Source organism: Poecilia formosa, unplaced genomic scaffold (genome assembly GCF_000485575.1).
Source record: "Poecilia formosa unplaced genomic scaffold, Poecilia_formosa-5.1.2 Scaffold578, whole genome shotgun sequence".
Classification (NCBI taxonomy): domain Eukaryota; kingdom Metazoa; phylum Chordata; class Actinopteri; order Cyprinodontiformes; family Poeciliidae; genus Poecilia; species Poecilia formosa.
Window position 1 is genome coordinate 150261 of NW_006800517.1, and position 23274 is coordinate 173534.

The 23274-nt window shown below is 39.0% G+C and overlaps 2 protein-coding genes across 2 annotated transcripts in view; one reads left to right on the forward strand and one right to left on the reverse strand.

Annotated features, from left to right (window-relative positions):
• The window catches only part of LOC103129796 (1-phosphatidylinositol 4,5-bisphosphate phosphodiesterase delta-3-A-like), a 24528-nt gene extending 10490 nt beyond the window's left edge, over positions 1-14038 (forward strand). The window contains exons 7-15 of the mRNA XM_007540998.2: positions 5713-5857; positions 6330-6482; positions 6687-6821; positions 6979-7132; positions 7461-7577; positions 11978-12156; positions 12510-12645; positions 12718-12867; positions 13672-14038. Coding sequence (XP_007541060.2) covers positions 5713-5857; positions 6330-6482; positions 6687-6821; positions 6979-7132; positions 7461-7577; positions 11978-12156; positions 12510-12645; positions 12718-12867; positions 13672-13760 — 1258 coding nt within the window. The 3' untranslated portion in view covers positions 13761-14038. The remainder of the gene's footprint in view (positions 1-5712; positions 5858-6329; positions 6483-6686; positions 6822-6978; positions 7133-7460; positions 7578-11977; positions 12157-12509; positions 12646-12717; positions 12868-13671) is intronic.
• A 404-nt stretch (positions 14039-14442) lies between these two features.
• LOC103129797 (muscarinic acetylcholine receptor M1-like) lies at positions 14443-22652 on the reverse strand. The gene is made up of 5 exons (XM_007540999.2): positions 22581-22652; positions 20954-21024; positions 20661-20815; positions 18788-19083; positions 14443-18432 (listed from the first exon to the last, which is right to left on the reverse strand). The coding sequence occupies exons 2-5, from the start codon at positions 21006-21008 to the stop codon at positions 17292-17294; spliced, it is 1647 nt and encodes a 548-aa protein (XP_007541061.2). The 5' UTR covers positions 21009-21024; positions 22581-22652; the 3' UTR covers positions 14443-17291.
• Between the last annotated feature and the right edge of the window lie 622 nt (positions 22653-23274).

Below are 23274 nucleotides of genomic sequence, written 5' to 3' on the forward strand. Positions count from 1 at the left end.
ATATATATTTTGGAATTGGGTCACTTTAGGCTCCAGTATGAACGCACCGTAAGTTTATTCCACTTGGCGTTGCTCTTGTTCTGTGTTTCATAGAAGTCTTTAGCCAGCTAGCATCGTATGGAGAACGTCTCGACCCGTAACGTCATTACCCCTTCTACTTGTCACAACAGCACGGTGGATGACGAGCAGCCCGGTAGCAGTCGCCTTTCTCTGCGTTTGATCGTGGCATTTGTTAATGGTAGAAAGTACCAGAATGGCAACTGCAGAGAAGGGCAACTGGTACCGGACTGTTCCATCATCCGCCGCACTATTGTTACAAGTGTAGTGTGCATGAAGTCAGTGTAGCTTAGCCTAGCACCGAATGTCAGCCATGACGAGGAACGGCGGGCGGGACTTCCTTCAGAGGTCGGCTCACCCTGTGGGCCGCACTAATGTTATACAGTCATATCACGGTGGGGGCCACGAGACATCGTCCTGCGGGGGCCGCAAGAATGAGACCTCTACTGTAAGACATCACTACAGTTAAAAAGACAACTGAAAACCTGGACAATGAGCCTAATTTGCTCATGTTCTGTCTCATCAACTTCTCATATTCCTTCATGCCAGGTGGCAGAGCAGTTTATAAATGATGTTGGGACTTGAAAAAACTACTCCAGTGAAGTTTTGTGAGAAGGAATAAAAAACATTTTAGAGAGGTAACAGGGCGAATGTGTTTTAGTCAGTGAGAGGACAGAATTGGGCATATGATGCTTTTCTAGTACTGATGCCCAATTACTCTCACTTATTGACACATGCATGTGCAGATTGGTAGGCAACTTGGGGTTACCCAGGGATATATTAACATGGAAATCTGGAAGTGATTTTGTTGGGTTTTCACAGTTTGTGTTCATTACTTTTTAAGTATAGGCTGTAGATTATGGTACTTGCTGCCCTAAGAGAAAAGATGGGATTTACAGCTCTTTGAAGTGAACCGGTTCTCGTGGATTCGTTCAATTTAAAAGAACCCGTTTTAATTATTGTTTGCAAGAATCTAGCATTAGGCAAAATAAAGATCCACTAACTAATAAAGATCCACTTACTATTACAAACAATTTGGAGAGAGTAGTTAACCTATATGCTAGTTTTAGAGAGATGGAGGAAGCCGGAGTATCCTGAGAACAAACCAATGCAGAGCAACCCCAGGTTTGAAACAGGAACCTTTGGGCTACAGGATGACAATCAGTCAAGTGTATTTGTATGGCACATGTTGGCAACAAGGCAATTCAAAAAGCTTTACATCATAAAAATACAAAAATAAAATAATAAAACCCACCATGGAGTCAATAATTGAGAAACCAGTAACAAACATTACATTTTGATGAGTGCCATTGTCAAACTCATCAATACACATTAAATGTTGGTCAATATTCCAGTGACTGTGAATCAAAGGAAACTCGGACAAGTGAAATTCTAGCCTAGATTTAAAGGAACTCAGTGTTTCAGCTGTTTTGCCGTTTTCTGGAAGTTGTTCCAGATTTGTGGTGCATAGAAGCTGAACGCTGCCTCTTCATGTTTGGTTCTGGGGATGCAGAGCAGACCTGAACCAGAAGACCTGAGAAGTCTGGAAGGTTGATACAACAGCAGATCTTTAATGTATTGTGGTGCTAAGCCATTCAGTGATTTATAAACTAACAAATGCATTTTCAAGTGTATTTTCTGATCTACAGGGAGCCAGTGGAAGGACTTTAGAGCACATCACCCAGAATCAGAAACTGGGTGATGTGCTCTATATTCCTGGTTTTAGTGAGAACGTCAGCAGCAGCGTTCTGGATCAGTTGTAGCTGGAGGACTGGTTTTTTAGGCAGACCTGTGAAGACACTGTTGCAGTGTTGTCACAGACAAAACATTTTGTGATTGTAGCTATTTTGCTAAGCGAGTCATGGAGATAGACTTTTAAAGACATCAGAGAAATGATAGATTGCAGAGTCCTAAGAAATATTCACACCCTTATTGATAATCAAGTCTAGAGTGTGTCCTCAGTCGTGGGTTTGAGGTGTACCATGTTGAGTCAGACCAAAATTTTCAAGAATATCACATAACGTTTTTGTCCCTCTGCTTTTGGGCTTGTCAACATGGATGTTGAAATTTCCTACAGTTATTAAATAGTCATAATCAATGCATAGCTGTTAAAAAGCTAATTAAAGTCAATGAAGAAATTTTCCACATACTTTTGTGTCTTGTACAGTTAGTGTCTACAAACTACCACTTGTTTTTGAGAGAGCTCGTTTATGGCCTTCTACCTCAATTCCCAGGTATCCAAAAGAGTTGAACTGGTCTAAGAAAACCTTTTTAGTGAATTATGCAGTATGGCAGCAACCCCTCCTCCTCTTTATGTTTTCTTTTCTCACTTGAAAAAATTTAATTAGGATCCATTGATTTAATTAGTGTAGGTGATTCATTATTTTCATTCAACCATGTTTCTGTCAGAAACACAACATCAATATTATGCTCAGTGATGTTTTCATTAACTAATAATCATTTTGCTGATAGTAGTCTTATATTTAGCAGAGCCAGTTTAAGTGATTTGGTGGCAGATAGTTCATTAATTTCAGGTTGCTTTAGACAGGGTAGGAGTCTGAGGTTTGATTTTAGATCACTGCATTTAGGTTTTCTGTTTTTTGTTAATTTTCTGATAGTGATCTGGACAGGCACTGTTCTGCATGGTGCTGCTGAAGGGGCCAGATGCATTCTGGAGGAAGATGGGTGTAAAGCAACGATCTGGAACCCAGTCTCAGACCTCTGAATGGTGGATGCTCTGGGGAATCAGAAACAGGTGGTTTTGATGAAGTAAAGTCTCTATGTGAGCACTAAGAACAGAGGTACCAAGCAGAGCGTTATTGTTCATTTTATATGTGAATTTAAGAAACTCAGGTTCAGGTTCAGAAGGTACATTTCTTCTGAGATGTCTTGGGACTTTTAACAAAGGAGTGAGGGAACTGACGGAGGGTTAAGAGGGATGGGAGGACAACCTCCCACTCCATCTGATGTTTTGAACATTTTATCCGCAGATTTAAGATACTCAAGTCCAGGTGAAGACATTTTTTCTGAGGACATGAGACGTTCAAAGGACTGTAGTGGGAGGAGATCCGTCTCCAGTTGACGTTTTGTCAGTGTCTTTAGGATGCAACACACGGAGGGTTCCATCCTAATCAAATGTCTTTGAGCCTGTTCTTCTGAAGTGGTCATCACATTGTTGTTCTTGTTGATAAAATGAAAAAGGTTTGCAGTAAGTAGCTTTGTCCCATGTTCATTAAAATAGTGTCCGCCTCGTCTAAAGAGATGATGACACTCCATGGAGATCCTGTGGTTGTCAATGAAGGTCAGTGAGCTGGCAGAGCAGGTTTTTATGAGACTTTTATTTTTATTGTCAATCAATCATGTGTTGATCTCATGACTCCTGTCGATGTTTGAAGATGAGGTTTCCTCGTAGTGTCCTGTTGAAGTGCAGTGAATCTGTTTTTCAGTGGAATTCCCGTGTGTCATCAGAGTGTTGTGGCTCAGGCTGGTCACTTTTTCCTTGGAAGCTGAATCTGTGGAATTGTTTGGGTTTCAGCTGCTTGTTTATTTTCCTTTGGTGAAGCAGGTGTTGATGTTGAATGTGGAGCAGGTGTTGATGTTGAATGTGGAGCAGGTGTTGATGTTGAATGTGGAGCAGGTGTTGATGTTGAATGTGGAGCAGGTGTTGATGACGGGGGTTACTTTGGCTCAGAGCTGGCCACTCTGATTTGTTTAAGTGAGAGATTCTTCTGCTTAGTTGTCTCGTAAGATTCAAAGTGTGAGACTGTTTTTTCAGTTTAGCTCCCAGAGAGTTCCAAGGTGAGCTGCTTGGTGAGGTGCATGTGATCTGTTTTTAACAAGAGTTGCTTCATTTCCAGAAGCAGCAGTTATCTCGATATTCACTTCCAGCTGCTGAATCTTCTGTTCTACTGACTTTGTATAATAATGAGCTGTTCATTGTTTTGCGTCATTAGTTGGGTTGAACCTGGATTAATCTTGATTCATCTACTGGTATTTGTCTCCAGTAGATGAATCTTTATTTCTACTGATTGAAGTCTTTGTATAATATTGCTGATATCTCTGGTGTGTGACAGAGGCATCTTGCTCTGGTTCAGCTTGGAAGTAGAAAAACAAAAGTAGTGATCCAGTTATGAGGTTCATATAACAGTAACTATAAAAACTGAATATATAAAATAACTTTAACAGGCAAAACTATTAATTAGGTTGAGGGAGAGTAGGATAAGCTCCTTCAGCTGTCACTGATACAGTCCTCACAGTTGCTCCACAGTGGAATGAGACTTTTCTCATTCAAGGTCTAAAACTGCATTCAGATGCTGCTGCATTTGCTTCTGTTCAAACTTATATTGCCATACTCTTATTTTTTATTGTTCTAAGTCTTGGCGGGATATTTCAATTAAAAATGAAGAACAAAACTTACAAAAGTAACAGGGAACACAGGGAGTCAAAACAGAGCAAAAAAAGGAATCCAGGAAACAAAGACAACAGGGAAGTGACAGGAAAATAACAAGGTTATATCCTGTTATATCCCCGTTGTAACAGGGGATATGTTTTTCCTGTCACCTAAGAGTGAGAGGGAAAAAATGGTATACAAGTACTGGGAGAGTGAATGCTGGAACAATAGACCTGGCTGATTGACTAACGGAGAGGAAAGAGCCAAAGGCAGGCTGATGAGAGAGCGAGAGAAAGTAGCACAGGGGATGAGGAAATGAATCTAACAAACATAGGAAACATAATTAAACTAGACTAACTAAGAATAACTAGATTCAAGAAGTAAACATAAAGTAGAATCAGTAAGAAAGGACTGAACTAAAGAAAACAAGAACAGGACTGATCAAATCAAAATGAGAAACTAACAGAATAAAAGTAGAATCATTAAATCCAACTCCAAAACAACAACAATTCTAATACTTTAGAGTCCTATTTCCAAATTTTAGAGACGAATATTACACACAATTCATCACTGCATGTGATGTTTTGAATTAAAAGGAGACAATATGGCAATGTTTGGGTTTTGTTTTGTCTTTTTTGAAAATGCAAAGAAAATAGTACAGCAAGGCACAATCAGACAATCAGGAACAATACAGTTTGATATAATAAACTCAACAGACAAAAAATGCCCACACAAACTAACTGACAGGAAAGTAAAACAGAAAATGTTACAAATGTAAAAGTAATTTCAGATCTTAATTTAAACTATTAACATATTGGTATAAAGATCAGGCTTTTGTGTTGTTGCAACATTTAAGCATTTCCTTAAATAAAATTATTTACCTTAAAACATTTTTACAAATGGATGAATACATTTGTGAATACAAAGCCAGAAAAAAATACGGCTTTGCAATCTGGCATATTTTTGTTTTTGTTTGGTTTTTAAACAAAAAAACAAACAAACAAAGGATTTAAATGTCAGCCAGATGATTTAATTGTTAATATCATAATTTGACCCTTCATCCCGTTAGTTTTATTTATATCAAAACTTAAAAGCAGAATAATTTCATACAAGATCCAGTTTTGAGAGTCTTTCTCTAAAAATATTAATGAAGTTGCAGTTGAAAAAAAAAACACTTTCTGTTGTCTCAACATCTCAGCCACAAGACTCACAGAAATTGGTATTTATATTAAATTTCTGAATGTGCCCTCTGTGATCTGTGTCAGAGCTCTGAGTCATGGCTGTCGCTGTGTGGAGCTGGACTGTTGGGATGGAGACGGAGGAGAACCTGTCATCTATCACGGTCACACGCTCACATCCAAAGTGCCCTTTGTGGAGGTGATCAAGACCATCAACGAGTACGCCTTTAAGGTGAGGACCTCAACATCCACCCATATCTCAACTTCCTGCTCGCCATCCATTACACTGCTGCGATTTATTCTCCATAGATATACAGAATCTATGTGCGGACTAAATAGAGTAGATAGACAATAAACAGTTTCTGTCCAAGAGCTGTTGTTGTCCTGAATGCTGCTAATTCATCCTGATCATCATGCTCTGAACATCCCTGTTGTTTCTCTGTGTTTTTACTGTATATTTTTAGATTTATTTAAATGTAATTATTTATTTATTTGCACTGCCTTCGAGAGTTGTTATTCTTTACATTTTGTTGTGCTTTCTTGCACAATGACAATAAAAGAATTCGGATTCTGAAACAGAGCAGTCTTTATTTAACTTACTTAAATAGATAAGTTTCTAAAATATTTATTTCATATACAAATATTTGCTGACCTCTGACCTGTTGAGGTAGTTCTGACTGTTTGTGGTGATTGGGCTCCCCCAGGCGTCTCCCTACCCTCTGATCCTGTCTCTGGAGAATCACTGCTCCATGGAGCAGCAGGCTGTGATGGCTCGACACCTCAAAGCCATCCTGGGGGACAAGCTGCTCCTGAAGCCCCTCTTTGGGCTGAAATCATCTTCTTTGCCAAGTCCAGAGGTAGATAAACTAACTGAAAAGAAGCTTATTTCATTTGTGTTAAAGGTCAGAAGTTGTACACAGTGACATTTGTACTTTCTGGAAGTCCAAAAAGATTGAAAATTAATTTGTTGACATCTAATAGTAAAGTTAAAGGGAAGAATATTTATTTTCTGAAGGTCACTGCTGTTGAAAGTTGATGTGGAATGTTGGCTGGATGTGCAGGATCTGAAGGGTAAAATCCTGGTGAAGGGTAAGAAGGAGAAGGTGGTGGAAGAATATCTGTCCAGTTCTTCAGACTTGGACTCATCAGAAGAGGAAGGCAGCTGTGGAAAGTCCTCTGGAAAGAAAGACAAGAAGGTGGTATAGCACCAGCGGTTCCCCTTCAGTAGTCTTTAACTCTGATTTGGTCACAGACTTTTTCATTTTACTTATTAAATTACTTATTTATTTACTTATTAAAAGGTGAATTAGGAGTGAGCATTTTTAATAATGCGATAAATGTTTGTGGCCCTAGCCAGGAGTATCCAGGCTGAGTCTGGAGCTGTCAGAGCTGGTGGTGTACACTCGCAGTGTTCCCTTTAAAAGCTTTGAACATGCTGCCAAGAATCCGTCAACTGACATGTGTTCATTCTCTGAGAGTGAAGCCCTCAGGCTCATCAAGGACTCAGGTAGGATTTATGTTCAAAACCTGTAGATCATGACAACCAGAGTCTGTTCTTAGCTTACATGTAAACCAATGGTCTCAAAGTCCTACAACCTCTAGACATACCCATTTCCTATACATTTGAGTTAAATGGCTAAACTGCCTCCCTAGAATGTAGTCAGGCTCTGCAGAGATCTGCTACTAATCATATCATCAATATCATATTGGAGCCGGGTGTGCTGAACCAGACACACAACTAAAAGTTTGGAGAGACCGGTCCTTGAGGACAAGAGTTTGAGACCACTGAGCAAAGAGTGTCAACTAAGAGAGTGTTCCTTGTCCTGCTGCTGCAGGGATGCATTTTGTACGTCTCAACTGTCACCAGATCAGCAGGATCTACCCATCAGGCCAACGCCTTCAGTCATCCAACTACAACCCTCAGGAGATGTGGAACGCTGGCTGTCAAATTGGTAAGAGCAACTGTCAGGGACCAGACAGTACAAAGTGCAAAACACAGGTGTTGAATTCAAAAAAGGTGGGTTTTTATTTACCCAAAAAAATATGAACAAAGGTTAACATAACAATTCAACAGGCATGCCAATAAAAGAGGTCACCATAAATTACTAGACTCAAGACATAACTGACAAAACAACAAACTGACCTATCTGAAATGACACAGAAGGGGATTTAAATACTGGTTTAGCTAAACCATGTGGACACAATAGGGGAAAACAAAATGGCTGCCACCTGGCAATACAAACCATGAAATAAACCCAAAAAATGGATTCACTATGCAAAAATCTATGTTAAAGCTAAAATTAGATAGAATGTCAGCTTAAATCAGGGGTGTCCAAATTTTTTGCAAAGGGGGCCAGATTTGGTGTGCTAAAAACCACGTCCGACCTTGGTGGACGTTCTTTACATAGAACAAAAATATATTTAAACAAATTTCAGCAAGCCATTCTGTGTTTCACATTTGCTTTTTTATTTTAATTTCAGCGATCTAAAGCATGTATTTTGGTTCATTTGAAACAGGCATGTCATATGCAATTGAATATTCACTTAACTTTTTTAACTAACTTTTTTCTAACAGTTAAACACAAGTAATTGTACTCTTGAGTGCAAATTACATTTGAAACATAAAAAAATATGCCACCATAGTAGTTCAATATTTACAGAATTTCTAAATAAAATAGATTTCGTTAATGTTAGATAACATGCTAATAATAAATACTAATGAGACCATTTTATAAAATAATCAGCTGCTTTACAGAAATGAGCTAGTAATAGTAATATCAACAAGTGCAGGGCTCATTTGAAATATGATATATTAGTAACTATAAATGTTGATTAGATTTTTAAAAGTTTATTATTCTGGAGTGAAAACTGAAAACTTGTCTGAATTTATGACCGATTTTGATCTTAAATAAACATAATTTCTTCAGAGACTTATTGTAAATGACAAATGACTTGTCTGCATTAATGTGATGGGTGATACTGAGATCTGGACTGCAGCACACAGGCCAGGTCTGGCGCAGAATCAGTGGTATTGATGCGCAAGATGTCTGTAAGTGAGAGTCCGTTAGCCGTGTCCTCGCACGGCTCTTATTTAAGTTAATAACCGAGAATGTCTTCTCACACAAATACGTCGACCCAAACAAGCTTAGCATTTTCTTACCAAATGCTCAAATCTCTCGAAACCCGTCCTTAAAAACCCGTCGGTAAAAGTTGGCGAGAGAAAGCTGCTGGTACCGACCGCGGCTCTCTGCGTCACTCTGCAGCTCAATGAGCTCCAGCTGCAAATGGCCTGAGTCACACGGCCCTCTAGTGGGTAAACGAGGAACAGCGTTTAGTGTGAAAGCTACGCCATATGCAGGTAACGTTACTGCTGCCCAATGTATTAATTGTACGTGCGGGCCAGACGTTATTGATTTTATGACAGAGGCTGCGGGCCGAATGAAATTTCACCACGGGCTGCATTTGGCCCCCGGGCCGGACTTTGGACATGTCTGGCTTAAATGCTATCACTATTATGTTGCACTAGCATGTAAGCCAACAGTAGACATCATTTAGTATGATGTCTAACAATAGCACATTAGGTATTAGGTATGATTCATAGAAACATGTTCAACTGGAAATTAAATATCACCTGTACAACACAAATGATATTAGGTGTTATAATTCTCAATTGTGCCACAGGACAGAGCTAAAAGAATGCCTACTCCATGTATTATGCTTACAACATCCTATATGAAGAAGTCTATGAAACTACTTTTTAAAACTAATCACTGTTGTCCAATTGTTGGAACAGCAGTAGAAGTGCAAGACAAAAAAATGACTCCTGTTTCTTTTTAAAAATTAGCCTAGTCTTCCATTAGTCATAAGAAATTCTCCTAACAACCTGATGAAGTATATAGGAATGGTTAGATTAACTGCCATTCTTACCTTTAAAGACCTGCCTATGGAGGACCAAAACTGACATAAGAAATATAAGCATAAGTATATATTTAGTATTTCCTTGTCCTTACACATGAGTTTCCGTCAAGAAATGTATATATTTTCCTTTTCATTTCCCCTAAACATGTTTTTGTCAAGAAAAGTAAATATTTTGTTTTGTCTTTTCCTTATACAAGCCCTCGTTCTTTTGTCACTGCCTCCTCTCCTTTTTTTTTTTAGTTTTCCGTGTGCATCTTTAAGTTAATGAGAAGAGCTGCCTTCTATGTCCAGCTCCTCTACTATTGGTCAATAGAGCTTTGGAACTGACGTCACTGCGTCAGATTTTGTGGGGTGTTTAGGTCTCGTGCAGTCGCTCAGTGCCATCTTTACAGACCACAGACCAAAACAAACTTTATCCCGGTGGTTTTACTGCGTTACTGACTACAGTGAAGTTAGTTTCCAGTTGGATATTGGATATTGGGTATTCGATATTGGATATTCCAATATCCACCGAGCAAGCAGCTTGAATCGGATCAAGGTTGATCCGATTCATGAACGCTAATTTCTGCCAGCCGTTCTCTAGCTCCCTCTTCAGCACTCGGAGGTTCACTTAGGGACTGTCAACAAATTTCCGAACCAAACACTCCTGTCAAACAAATGTTAATAAATGCCTTGCCTTGTGACCAACTGATACAAAAAAGTGGTAATTTATGCTTTTACATGAGACACACTACCCTCTATTAAAATGTCAAGTCATATTCAATATTTTACATTTTAATCTTAAATAATATTGTTTTCTTCAGTAGCTTCCATATGTGTGCCACATTGACTAGAAATCAGTGTGTAATTGTTGTACTAAACTGTATATATGAAGGACATGTATTTTTATTCCATTTTAACTATGGTAATTATTTTTTTTATTAAAGATTTTTTTGGCTGTAGTGGCCTTTATTTGATAGTTAATTGATGGGAAGGTGGGTAATGAGAGAAGGGGGAAGACATGCAGCAAGGGCCACCAAGGCCGGGAATTGAACCTGCAACAGCTGCATCGAAGACTAAGGCCTCCATATGTGGGTTGTGCTTAACCCCTGCGCCACCACAGCACGCCCCTAATTTTAAATTTTTGTTATCTATTTTTTTGTTTAAATTTAGTATTTCTCTTCAATAGCTTCTAGGTCAAAATCAGTGTGAAATTGTTCTACCAGTCTGTTTTTATTCAATTTGACCGTTTTATTCCCTGTCGATACACAGCTCTACATTACCATGTCACCAGGTGACTCTGAACCCCTCCAGTCACTGAACAGATGCTTAAAACAGATAAATGTTCCAAAACTTTCTGCAGCTGAACAGAAACAAAACTGAAGTTATTATCTTTCGACCTAAAGAGGAACAATCTAGAGTTATAGATCTAGAGTTGTAGATCTATAATTAATGATGGACTCTGACTTGAACCTTCAGAGCCATATAAAGACAGTCACAAAGTTGGCCTTCTATCACCTGAAGAACATCTCCAAGATTAGAGGGACTGATGTCTCAGTGAGATCTAGAGAAACTCATCCATGCGTTTATCTTTAGTCGCATTAAATTACTGCTGTATAATGGTCCAGTGAAGACACTGCAACAGTGTCTTCACAGGTCTGTCTAACAAAGCCATCAAACAGCTGCAGCTGATCTAGAACGCTGCTGCTGCTGTTCTCACTAAAACCAGGAAGATAGTCCTCGCACGCAGAAGTGACATCCCTTTCCTAATCCACGGGGTTCCATATGATGTTGGTCCACCTTTGCAGCTAGAACAGCTTAATCTCTTCTGGGAAGGCTGTTCACATGGTTTAGGAATATGTTTAAGGGTTATTTTTGACCATTCTTCCAGAAGCGCATTTGTGAGGTCACATACTGATAACTGATTGATTGATAACACTTGAACTCTATCAAGTGGTCCCCGAACTTGATAGAGTTCATAGATCCCAATGCGCTTCACACTATATTCAGTCATTCCACCCACCCATTCACACACTGATGGTAGTCCTCTGACCGTTATGCTGGACCGTTATGCAGCAGGCATGGCGGGGGAAGTGGCTTCCCAAGGACACAACAACAGTAACGGACAGAGTGGGGATTGACGTGCTAAATTTTCTGTCTCTCTCTCTCTTTCTCTCTCTCTCTCTCTCTCTGCCTCTCTCTCTCTTTCTCTCTCTCTGTCTCTCTCTCTCTTTCTCTGTCTCTCTTTCTCTCTCTCTTACTTTCTCTCCCACTTTTTCTTTCTCTCTCTCTGTGATGTAAAGAAATGCACCAGCCCATTGGGAAAATGCCTGGTAGTTCAGCCACACATTAATCTGATCTAGCAGAGTAATGAATGTGTTCCTCAATAAGCATGTTCTCTCATAGCTCACCCCCTAGTGGACAACTCTTGATACTGCTGTGATGTGTCCTCTAGTTGCTCTAAATTTCCAGACGTCCGGTGAGCCGATGGATCTAAATCAAGGCCGGTTTTTGCAGAATGGTCTTTGTGGATTTGTCCTAAAGCCCCCTTTCATGAGACAGCCCAGCACCTCCTTCAACCCAGAGAATGTTGGAGGTGGTCCAGGCCACAGACCCCTGCTGCTCACTGTTCGGGTAAGGTGGAACATAATTATTTCATGAACATATGTAAAAATAGAACTGTAAGCTTTATTCTGCTGATGATAAGTTTATTTAAATGCAGCAGCTTTCTGTTCTGTACTTTATTTTTCTACTCAGATTTTCCATTTCGGATGCAGAACCTGACTAGATCATTTTTTTCTGTCCCTATTCATAAAGCTCTAGCACTTTCTTTTTACCATCATTGCAAATATTTATATTGGCTAGGACACTTGTAATTCAGAGGAGTTTTCTGATGTAATAAATATAAAATGATTTTAAAAGTAATGAAGTCTAGATGACCACTTCCATTCTTCATTTGTATCTTCTCTGTTGTTTTGGTGCTGAAGGTTATTTCAGCTCAGCAGCTACCTAAACCTGAGTGGGACAAACCCAGCTCCATAGTGGACCCTCAGGTGTGGGTGGAGATCCATGGAGTTCCCATTGACAACATTAAGAAGAAAACTCATCATGTGGACAACAATGGTACCAACAGTGAATGAGAGTGTCCAACTGCAGGAACACGCTACATGTTTGACTGACTATTGTTGGTTTTAGGCTTCAACCCACGCTGGGACTGTACGTTTAACTTCACCGTTCACGTACCTGACCTGGCTCTGGTCCGCTTCGTAGTGGAGGATCATGACTATACCTCTAGTAACGACTTCTTGGGGCAGTTTACACTACCTTTCACTAGTCTTCGCACAGGTGCGTGTGTATGTGTGCACATGTACAATATTTTGCCAAACCTATTTGCTCATCTGCCTTGACTCACAAGGTCACATCCCTTTCCATTAGGAAAAGGGATGTGACCATAGAGTTCAATATGACGTTTGTTCACCTATGCAGCTAGAACAACTTCATCTCTTCTGTGAAGGCTGTTCTCAAGGAGTGTGTTTAAGGGGATTTTTGACCATTCTTCCAGAAGCGTGTTTGTGAGGTCACATAGTGATGATGGATGAGAAGGCCTGACTTCTCATCCATCAGAGTCTGATTCTCTCCGCTCTGATTCATCCCACAGGTGTTCTATAGGGTTGAGGTAAGGACTCTGTGCAGTCCAGTCAAGTTCATCAACAATAGACTCTCCATCCATGTCTTTATGGACCTTACTTTGTGCTCAGGTTCACAGTCATGTTGGAAGAGCTCCAAACTTTACCACTGCATACAACACTTTGTATTGCACTTGGTGATGTATGACATGGATGCAGCTGCTCCACCATGGAAACCCATGGAGGAGCACCCTGTCACAGTTACACACTGGAATTCAGAGCTTCTGAGAGGGAGCCATTCTTTCACAAATGTTTGTAAAAACAGTCTGTATGCCAAGGTGCTTCATTTTATACACCTGTGGCCATGAAAGTGATTGGAACATCTGATTCTAATAATTTGGATGGGTGAGCAAATAATTTTGTCAATATAGTGTACTTTAAAATGGAGGCTTGAAGCATAGACATGCTAAGGGTTCCCAGGTTGTGAGCCTAACTGTATCTTGACTGTGTCTCTTGTCTGCAGGTTATCGCCATGTGCGCCTGCTGAAGCTGGACGGCTCCAGCCTCTCTCCTGCCTCTCTCTTCATCCATGTTAAGATCACTCCAGCTTAGTCATCAGCTGAACCTTCAGCTCAATCATAGGTCAAGCCATTAGCTGAACACAACCTCTTCACCCTATTGGAAGTGGGAGGCTTGATCAGTATTTGTGCCTGGATATGATTACAGGATCAGGATCCTGACTGTGTCTTGTGATTAACCCAGGTGGATCCTGTTTATGAGCATTTCTGTTGATTTCTTTTGACACTACGTTGGAAGGTTTTTGAGAAGCATGTGTTCAAATGAATGCCTGTAAAAATCACATTCACTGTGGTTGGTGGATACTTGAATGCCTTCAAGTATCCACCAACCACATCATACATATATCTGGTATGATGTTTGTTTACACTGTTTTATTCCATGAGACAATGATCCAGTCTTGATGTTTTGAAATATGAAGTATTTTTATCTAATCTCAATAGGACTTGAAAATTGTTTACAGTGTTAATTTAATAACACAAAATTTTCTGGAGTAGATATTTATCTAAAACTATAAGTTGTCTTTTTTCTAATGGCTCTAGATTAGTTTTATTTGGCTGACAGAAATGGCTTGTTCAATTGTAAAGGACTTCTGATCTAAATGAACCTAGGATCAATATCAGGTTTTCTTCTTTCTAACCTTGTGTCCAATCATATTTCATTCACTCATTCTTGTCGCTGATTAACTTGATTTATTTTGTTCAGGTTTGTTTGTTGCCTAAAATATTTTCATATATCCCTAAAGTGGTAATACTTTATTTTCAGTTAATCCTGTTTGATTTTCACATGAAATTCTTCTTGTAGAAATGTGCAGCATTCCACTTTATCCTAGTGAACTAGTTTTTTTTCTATCAGATATGTGTATTTTGTGCTTATTCGTGTTTTATATATAAGAAGTACTATGACTATATCTGTTCTTTAAGTCATGTGACTTAAAGAAGGTGGACAGAAGAAACATCGTTTGGTCTGCTGTAAATCTGCATGTGAATGTTTCAACAAACTTTCTATCTTATGAATCCTGTCCTTCATTGTCAATATTTTTGTTTGACCATTTCTGTGTTTGAATACACACAATGAAAGACATTCACACTGAGTTGATCAGATCTTTGCCCATTGTTTTTTTTTTGTTTTTATCAGATTTTTCCTTCAAGATCAAGACTTGCTATTCATGTTTGAGATTGGTGACATTAAGTATTTCTTTGTTGTTGTTTTTAAGAGCCTTTAAAATAGTTTCATTGGCTACTTTCTCACTTGTTTTCAAGCAAAGACCTTACTGAGTTTTAGAGGAATAATTTATATTTTTGATTGTTTTAAACTTTGCAACTCTGACAGAAATCGTCAAGAGGAAAGGCTCCTACAGCACCACCCGTATGTCTTTTGGAACATTTTAGAAAACCAGTTTTTATCAGTATCTAGTTTTTTACCAGTAGAGTTCCAGAAATACATTTACCATTTCTGTCAGAAGTTACTCTGTTGGACGAAGAAATCCTGTATTTTAGCACCAGCAAGGTTATACCTAAAATGATATTAGCTGAGTTTTAACAAACCATAACTGGATCAAGTGAATGGTGGTGCACACCTGAGCTGCTTATATCATTTTTGAGGGAAAATACAGACCTTAATACTCATCAAGGGGGCTGAAAACAGAAATGAGTGACAATACAGTCAAAATCCAAAGAAAAACAAATTAACCTTCTGAAAACCTAAAAACTTACTGAACTCTGTTTTAGCACATTACAAGAAATACTGACTCATTATAAGCAAAATATAGAACTACTTGGATCACTGTAAACAGGAACACTAATCTGTAAAAGACAAAAGTAAGATGGAACTACAGCAATTAAAGTAATTTATTGTTGTGTGTAATATTTGATATCAGATCAGTTACTTTCTGTTCCTCTAGATGTTGGTCCTCAAAGATCAATAAATCATCCCTTATTGACTTATTGTGACTTTTATGCAGCTGTTTGTTTGGATGTCAGAATTTACACAGTTAATGTAGATAACAGATAAGCATGAGTACAAATAAAGCAAGATCATGAACCTAAGAAATCTTTAATCACAGCAAAGCTCTGATCTGATCACACACATTACAGCGTCTACAAGCAACTCGTCTGGTGAAACATGAAACCAAAAACCACACCTGAGCTGCTGGTTGGCAGCTTGTGAACGTTGCCTTAATATGAAGCAGCATGAAACAAATCTGATGTCATTTCCTGTAACTGTAAGAAAATGTTTTCACTGTTAAAGTTATAACTTGACAAAATATTAAATTATTGCATTGCTTAATTAGGAATAACTGGTAAATAGCAAAAGTCAATAAGAAATGGTCCCATTATAAGTAACTGAGAAAAAACTGTATAATGACTTAAATTTTTTTAGAAGTTTAAAAAAATTTCAAATTGATTTTTAAATAAAGAAATTACTACATTTTAGTACATATGTGACTCTACTGATATTCACGATATCTTAGGGATGATAACTTTTCCTCAGTATTCATGGACTTCAGACTGTTGGTGTGTATGATGTGTGAGTTGAGTGTGTGACAGAGCTGTGCTGGATCTGATAACGGATGATGAAGCAGCTCTGGTTCTGTTTTCTAAAGCTCTCTGAGGTGCAGCCAGCTCTCTTCAGTCATTCTGCTCTGATTCACCTGGTGAGGATGCTCAGACCAGGATCCTCTTCTTTCAAATCTCATTCTCTTCATCAGTCCTCTGATATGTGATGTCATCTCCTGTAGGTCATTCTGTCCTAAATCATCTTGTTTAAGGTAAATTAGGAAAGGTTGTTACTTTTTAAAATCTTAAAAACAAACAAAAGGAATTTAAAATTAACTCTGATACACGGGCAGCCAGTGTTGAGAAGCCTGGACCAGGGTTAGGGTGTGTGCTCTCTGTCACAGGTTCCTGTTGAAAGACGGGCAGCAGCATTTTGCCCCAGCTGCAGACATGTGAGGACTGGCTGACTCCAGGTGGAGGGAATTACAGTAATCCAGTCATGATGAAATGAAGGCATGGATTACTGTTTATTTGACAGAATAAATTTGATCTTTGCTATTTTCTGTAAATAATAAAAACTAGACTCTGGATTTTATATGATTACTGAGTGTAAAATCACTGTCCATCTTAAAACCTCCACAATATTGTCAAATATATAAATAATTTTTACTAAATCCTCTTAATATATTTATAAAAATGAAACAAAAACTATGAATACAACTGTAAGCAAGGTCTATCCTGTCAAGTTCAAATATAATTTACTAAATATATATTTAAAATGTATCATTTCCCACTGATATTTGAACACATATATTATTATTTATTTGCACTGCCTTCAAGAATTATTTTTAAAATGTTGTGCTTTCTTGTACAATGATAATAAAGGAATTGTGATTCTGATGCAGGGTTACAGTCAATACATCGAGCATATCCTTCCCAACACGATGTTGTAAAACCCATAAACTGAACAAGTTTAGGTAGTAAATAAAGAAACAGGTGAGTGTTTCTTTATGACGCACCTAAACTAAAGAAAATATCTTCACTTAATGGATCAATCTGGTATTACAATCTATCTAGGCTCCTTTCGGAAGCCAACAGCCTGCCTTTGATTAAAATTGGGCTTGTTCCTGTTTTGATTCCACTGGCATATTAATATATCCCTAAAGGTTGTCCGGAAGGTCTTGTTACACAGAGCGTAGCACATGGGGTTCACTGTGCTGTTAACATAACACAGCCAGTACCCCAGAGCCCACAGAGATTCTGGAATACAATCCTGACAGAAAGTGTTGACCAACACCATGATGTTGTACGGCAGCCATGTGGTTATGAATGCAAACAGAATAGCACTCAGAGTTCTTGCTGCTTTTTTTTCATTTGCTTTTTTTTCATTCTTGCGCTTATTGATCTCTATTTTTGCTTTTGTGGCAAAGCGTTTGGCAAGCACAGCATCTCTGGTTGCTTTAGCAGCTGACTGATCAAGAGGAGATGAGGGAGTAAGTCCATCTGAGCCTTTCTGAACTTTGATGCTTTCATAATGTTGGCTGTTCTTGTTCACCTCTGAAGCAGCATCCATGTCACTGTTAACGCTGCTGCGCTCGGTCTCCTCTACTGTACTTGTTGTTGTGTTGCAGGATCTGTTGGATGCAGGAAAACGAGTCCAGAAGGCTGAGAACTGAAAACATAGCGTTCTACAGCACTTTTGGTTTTCCTCTCCTGGTGAGCTGGAATTATTGTTCCTGTTTCTCGCTGGAGAAGGCAAACAAATTTCACTACTGCTGACACTCTGGGAGCTGATCTGGCGCAGCATGATTGATGACATCCTCTGGCTGCCAACTGTATCTTTTCCACTGCTGTTGTCCAGGTTCTGAGCCTGGCTTGGGTTGGTGCTTGACCCAGATCCCTTGAGACCTTGTATATCTTTAGCTCTCTTCTCTGTCTCCTGGTAGATCTTCCAAAACAAAATGGCCATGATACTCACTGGTAAGTAGAATGCAGCAATAGCAGTGCAGAAGGTAATTATGGGCTCGGACAAGAACTGGATGTAGCACTCATTTGGTTGGACCGTGCGCTCTCCCACAATGTACTGCCAGAACAGTATGGCTGGGGCCCAGAGAATGAAAGAGATGGACCAGGCTAATGCAATCATGGTCATGGCTCGCTTGGTTGTTCGTTTGGTCCGATAGGTCAAAGGTCTGGTCACAGAAAAATACCTGGGGAGACACAAAAAGTAATAAAACAGAGACTGTAACTTGTTTGTTCTTTGCAGTGTGATCTAAACAAACCACAGAGTTCCAGTGGTGCTTTTTTGTCACAGGCAACTGGAGCGTTGCTGCCTCCACTGGTTATTTAGACATTTTTTTGTGTGTGCGTTTTTCTCTTTTGATTTCCTGAATTTTTATTGGTTTGTGAACGACAAGAGAATCTTGCCCAAAGCAGCAATAATGGCAGAACTGTCACATTATTCATATTTACATAGGAGTAAATATATTCAGTTTTCTTAAATGCAAAAGACAAAACCATACAGTCACTTAGAAGAAAATTGTAAATTAAAATACTTTCAGCTACCTGTCAAAGCTGATGACGAGCAGGTTCATGACGGAGGCGTTACTGGCCACATAGTCTATTGCAAGCCACAAGTCACAAACCACTGGCCCAAGAGCCCACTGGCCCATGATGATGTAGGTAGTATAGAGATTCATTGACAAAGTGCCGATAGTCAGGTCAGCGAAGGCCAGACTGAGCAGGTAGTAGTTGTTAACCGTCTTCAGACTCTTATTTACCTTGAAGGACACTAAAACCAGGATGTTGCCAACAACAGTGATGAAAGAAAGGGATCCGGTGAGGAAGACGATGATGATGACCTGGGAATGAAGAGGAGATGTAACCAAATAAAGTAATAAGTAGTCAGATTTAGGTGCACTCCCGATGGCCCTGACTCCTGTAATTAGGAAGTGCTTTGAGAGACTAGGTCTCCAGCACATCACAGACCATAGGCTCCAACACTACGATCCTCACCAGTTCATATCATGCTAAGAGATCCGCAGAGGATGCCACTCAGCAACTGGAGCAGCAGAGTTATGTCCAGATGCTTTTTGTTGACTACAGTTCAGCCTTCAACACAATAACCCCAGACAGACTCATCACTGAACCGGTCTTCCTCTCACATGTCTGTGGATAAAGGACTTCCTCACCAACCAACCCCAGACTGAGACTTGGCTCCCCTCAGGGTTGTGTGCTGTGCCTCCTCCTCTATTGCCTCCATGCCCAAGACGTCAGTCCAGTCCACAACAACAACTGCATCGTCAGGTTTGCTGATGACACCACAGTGGTCGGACTCATCTCACAGGGTGATGAGGCAGCCTACAGGAAATCCTGAAGCTGGCAGAGAGTTGTTGAGAGAACAACCTCACTCCAAGAAAACCAAGGAGGTCATCATGGATTTCAGGTAGCTGACCCAGCTCCTCTCTACATTAACAGCGAGTGTGGAGAGGATCCATACCTTCAGGTTTCCAGGGGTCCTCATCTCTGCACTTTACTGCAAACATTCACAGCAGTCATCAAGAAGACTGAGAAGTGGCTACACTTCCTCAGAGTCCTCAGGAAGTACAACTAAACTCCAAGCTGCTGTTGACCTTCTGTTGAGCCTGCTGACATACTGCATATGGAACAGCAGCTGTACAAACAAGGTGAGGCTGCAGAGTAACGTTGGCTGACCTTCCGTTGCCTCAGCAGAGTTGAGGTCATCACCAAGGAAAGCCCCCAGCCTGGCTTCAACCTGTTTGACCTGCTGCCCTCTGGGAGGCGCTACAGAGGCATCAAATCAAAAACAAACAGACTGAAAGCCAGCTTCTTCCTAAAAGCAATTAACACCCTGAAGCTCACACACACTAATTACATAGAGTTATGTGTGTATATGCGCATCCATATATATGTGTATATATATAGTTGTAAATATGTATTTCTTTGTTTGCATTGTTTTTGGATTGTACATGTGTGCAGTTACAAACAATAAATTCTAATTAAAAACAAAATCCTGTTTTTTTTCTATTTTGTTTTATAAAAAAAAGATAACAAAAGGAAAATCCCAGAGTTTCAGAGAACTGTTAACAGTGATAGTGTGTCTCACTGCCATCGTGTTTAACTGGAAACAAATCAAACCTTACATGTTTTCTGCAGATAAACATAAGAATTTTCTTTTGACTTTGTAGTTTCTCTGTAAGGGTCATTTATGTAAAAATAAGAAACTTCAATCAAAGTTATATTGGTATTATTTTTAAAGGAATGATGGAATTATTCCAAATTTGTAGATATCAAATTAAAATAATCTTTTTTCATTTCATTTTATTGATCCCTTTACTAATGAGGAATAACACCATTATTATGAAAAATATGTTGAATAAAAGTGTCAAAAAACAGAGTTGAAAGTAAAGTTTTTAACCTGCCACACAGTGTGACCTCCCAGTGGATCAAATTCCTCTTCAGGCAGCTGGAAGGTCATGTTAAGTGCTGACTCAGAATTGTTTCCTCCTTTTCTTGAAAAAATACTAATGTTATGCAAATTCCAGTACCTGGACCATTGCCGGAAAGAGCCACCTGAAAATGTAAAGTTATAAAACATTTTAATAGTATATCGTAATTCAATCTGCAGAGTAAATATGCACAAACTAAAAGTAATGTGCATTTCTACTAGTGACTCTTTGTTAGATTGAGGTGTAAATTGGTATCTCATACCAGAAGGGTTATCAGGGAAGAAGTGGGCTGGATCAGACCCAGAAGTCAGATTCATTGTGGTTAATGACCATCTGCAAAAACAAAAGCACAACAAAAGACAAAATTTAGTTTAAATGTTGACAGTTAAGGTTTGGACTGGATCTTAAATGTAACCTGTCAGTTTCATCATTGAAGGCAGCTGGTTCATCAGCTGGTAAAAAGAGAACATGCATGGAAACATATTGGTTGTCTTCTATGATCTGGGTGTTGGCATTTCAAAGCAGTTGTTGGGCTCATAGTCCCATAAAGCACAGAAACAGCAGAGGAAACCAAAATGTCACAGTTCTTGTTTTACTTTTGTCCAGCATGGCAAGATTTCAGGTATTTCTAATTGTTTTCTTGGAATTGATCCATGATTTTGATATATTTTCAAGGTTAAACAGGCTAGAAACATATTTAATATATACAGTAAGGTCATATGATTGAAGGAGCCTCAGATAGTAGATTTATGCATGAAAAGCTCAAACCTTTGGCAGCAACTAGAGCACGTAGGATACTGGAATAAAATATTTATATTTTTAGCAAGTAGTGACAGAACTATGCTGAATATTTGCAGAGAGCCTTGTTCAGGTGGCAGTGACTGCTGAAATAGAAAACAACTGGACTTCCTTTCTTGTTTCTTGGAAACATTTGAAGGAATCTTGAAGCATGGCATCAGCATCAGGACGAAAGGAAGGAAGGAAAACATTACCTTAGAGAGCCTTTTGTTAATTGATTTTAAATATGCTTATACTTATTATTCATCTAATTTGTCTCCAAGTGAACCTTTAAAGGTGAAACTAATTCAGATTTGGCCAGTGTTTAACCCAAAAGATTTTGGATCCAAGCAGGTAAAACATGCAGAATCTGATGACAAAGACAGCAAGAGAGCTACACAACATCAACAATATATTTCAGTTAGTTTTCTATCCTCGTGATCCAATGTTTTGCTGATTCTGGCATAGATTAGCATAGCCTGTAAAGAATACATGACATTACTAATACAGGCTGTACTAATTAAAGCCAAAATCATCACAGAGCCTCTCTTCAGTCAGTAACTTTAGGTGTATGAACAGTGCTAAAAAAGAGGAAACAAAATGGCTTTTTAATTATTACACTGGTCCACTGACAAAAAGGAGCACACCTTTAACTGCAGTCATATTCTCCAGTCATCTCTAATATAGGATGTATTAGAGATGACTAATAATAAATGAGTAAATTTTGTGTCATTTCCATGCATGGAACTTTATGAAATGTTAGTTTCAGTGACCAGCATGAACCTGAAGTGATCCAAAAATGACATTTTTTCAGTGAAATGATGCATTTGATAAGAAACCTGGCAAATGTGTTAATTTACCAAAACCTCATTCATATACTGTGGACATGAAAATCAACACTTTAAGAGATAAATCATATTTTCTGTTTTCACTTTAAATGAAAATCATCTCAATCCATGTAAACTATATGAAAGAGATAAATCATATTTTCTGTTTTCACTTTAAATGAAAATCATCTCAATCCATGTAAACTATATGAAATGTTTACCTTTATGAGGTTAAAAGAAAACACTTTAGTGCAAAGTTGAAAGTCTTTAAAAGTGCAATCTTACTTGCCAGTCAGCTGTAGCTCCAAGTGCTCAATGGAACATCCTGCAGAGAAGCTTTGCTCCACCAGAGCAGCATTCAGCTTTCAGACAGTCTATTGGCTGCATAGTGCAGGAACTCTGAGCTCCGCCTCTGACAAAAACTCTAATGTGTCTGCAGAGGAGCGTCTCTGAGCCGCACTGACACAAGATCACTGTAGCTAACAAAAGTTTAATAGAAAGGGTTAACGCTGTAAAGCGCATAGCAAACAGTATGTATACAGCTTGATTTTATATATTTATACACAAGGGTGAAAGTAGTTTTAAATTCTTGGGGGTACTATGACCAAAAAAAATAAAATAAAAAATTCCCTCAGCCCACTGGCTGCAATGTTGACACCCAAAGATGAGACCTAAATCCTGAACATCATGGCATGGAGTCATCCCAGTTTTCCATGTCTGGCATATAACCATTCATTTTAGCTTTTTAACTGGTTTTATTGATCCTGTGTCCAGACAGGGATAATCAGTAGCCCAGCATCATGACCTGTTTGTTCTGAAGATCCTGCAGCTTCCACTTCTCTTCCTAACATGGCGCCTCCTCACCCTGACACTCATACTGATAGGAAGAACCGCAGAGCTCTGTTAGGTTAAAAGCACTGAAGTTGGGATATTTTTCCTCCGACAGGTTCCAGAGGAATCGCCTCAAACCAGATGTTGG

Bases quoted from the DNA above. Each gene is read 5' to 3' on its own strand.
- LOC103129797 (XM_007540999.2), bottom strand. From the start codon at position 21,008: ATGAATCTGACTTCTGGGTCTGATCCAGCCCACTTCTTCCCTGATAAC. The intron at 19,084-20,660 runs GTTAAAAACTTT...CTTCATTCCCAG, and splicing joins GAGGTCACACTGTGTGGCAG to GTCATCATCATCGTCTTCCT. The intron at 18,433-18,787 runs GTAGCTGAAAGT...GTGTCTCCCCAG, and splicing joins CTCGTCATCAGCTTTGACAG to GTATTTTTCTGTGACCAGAC.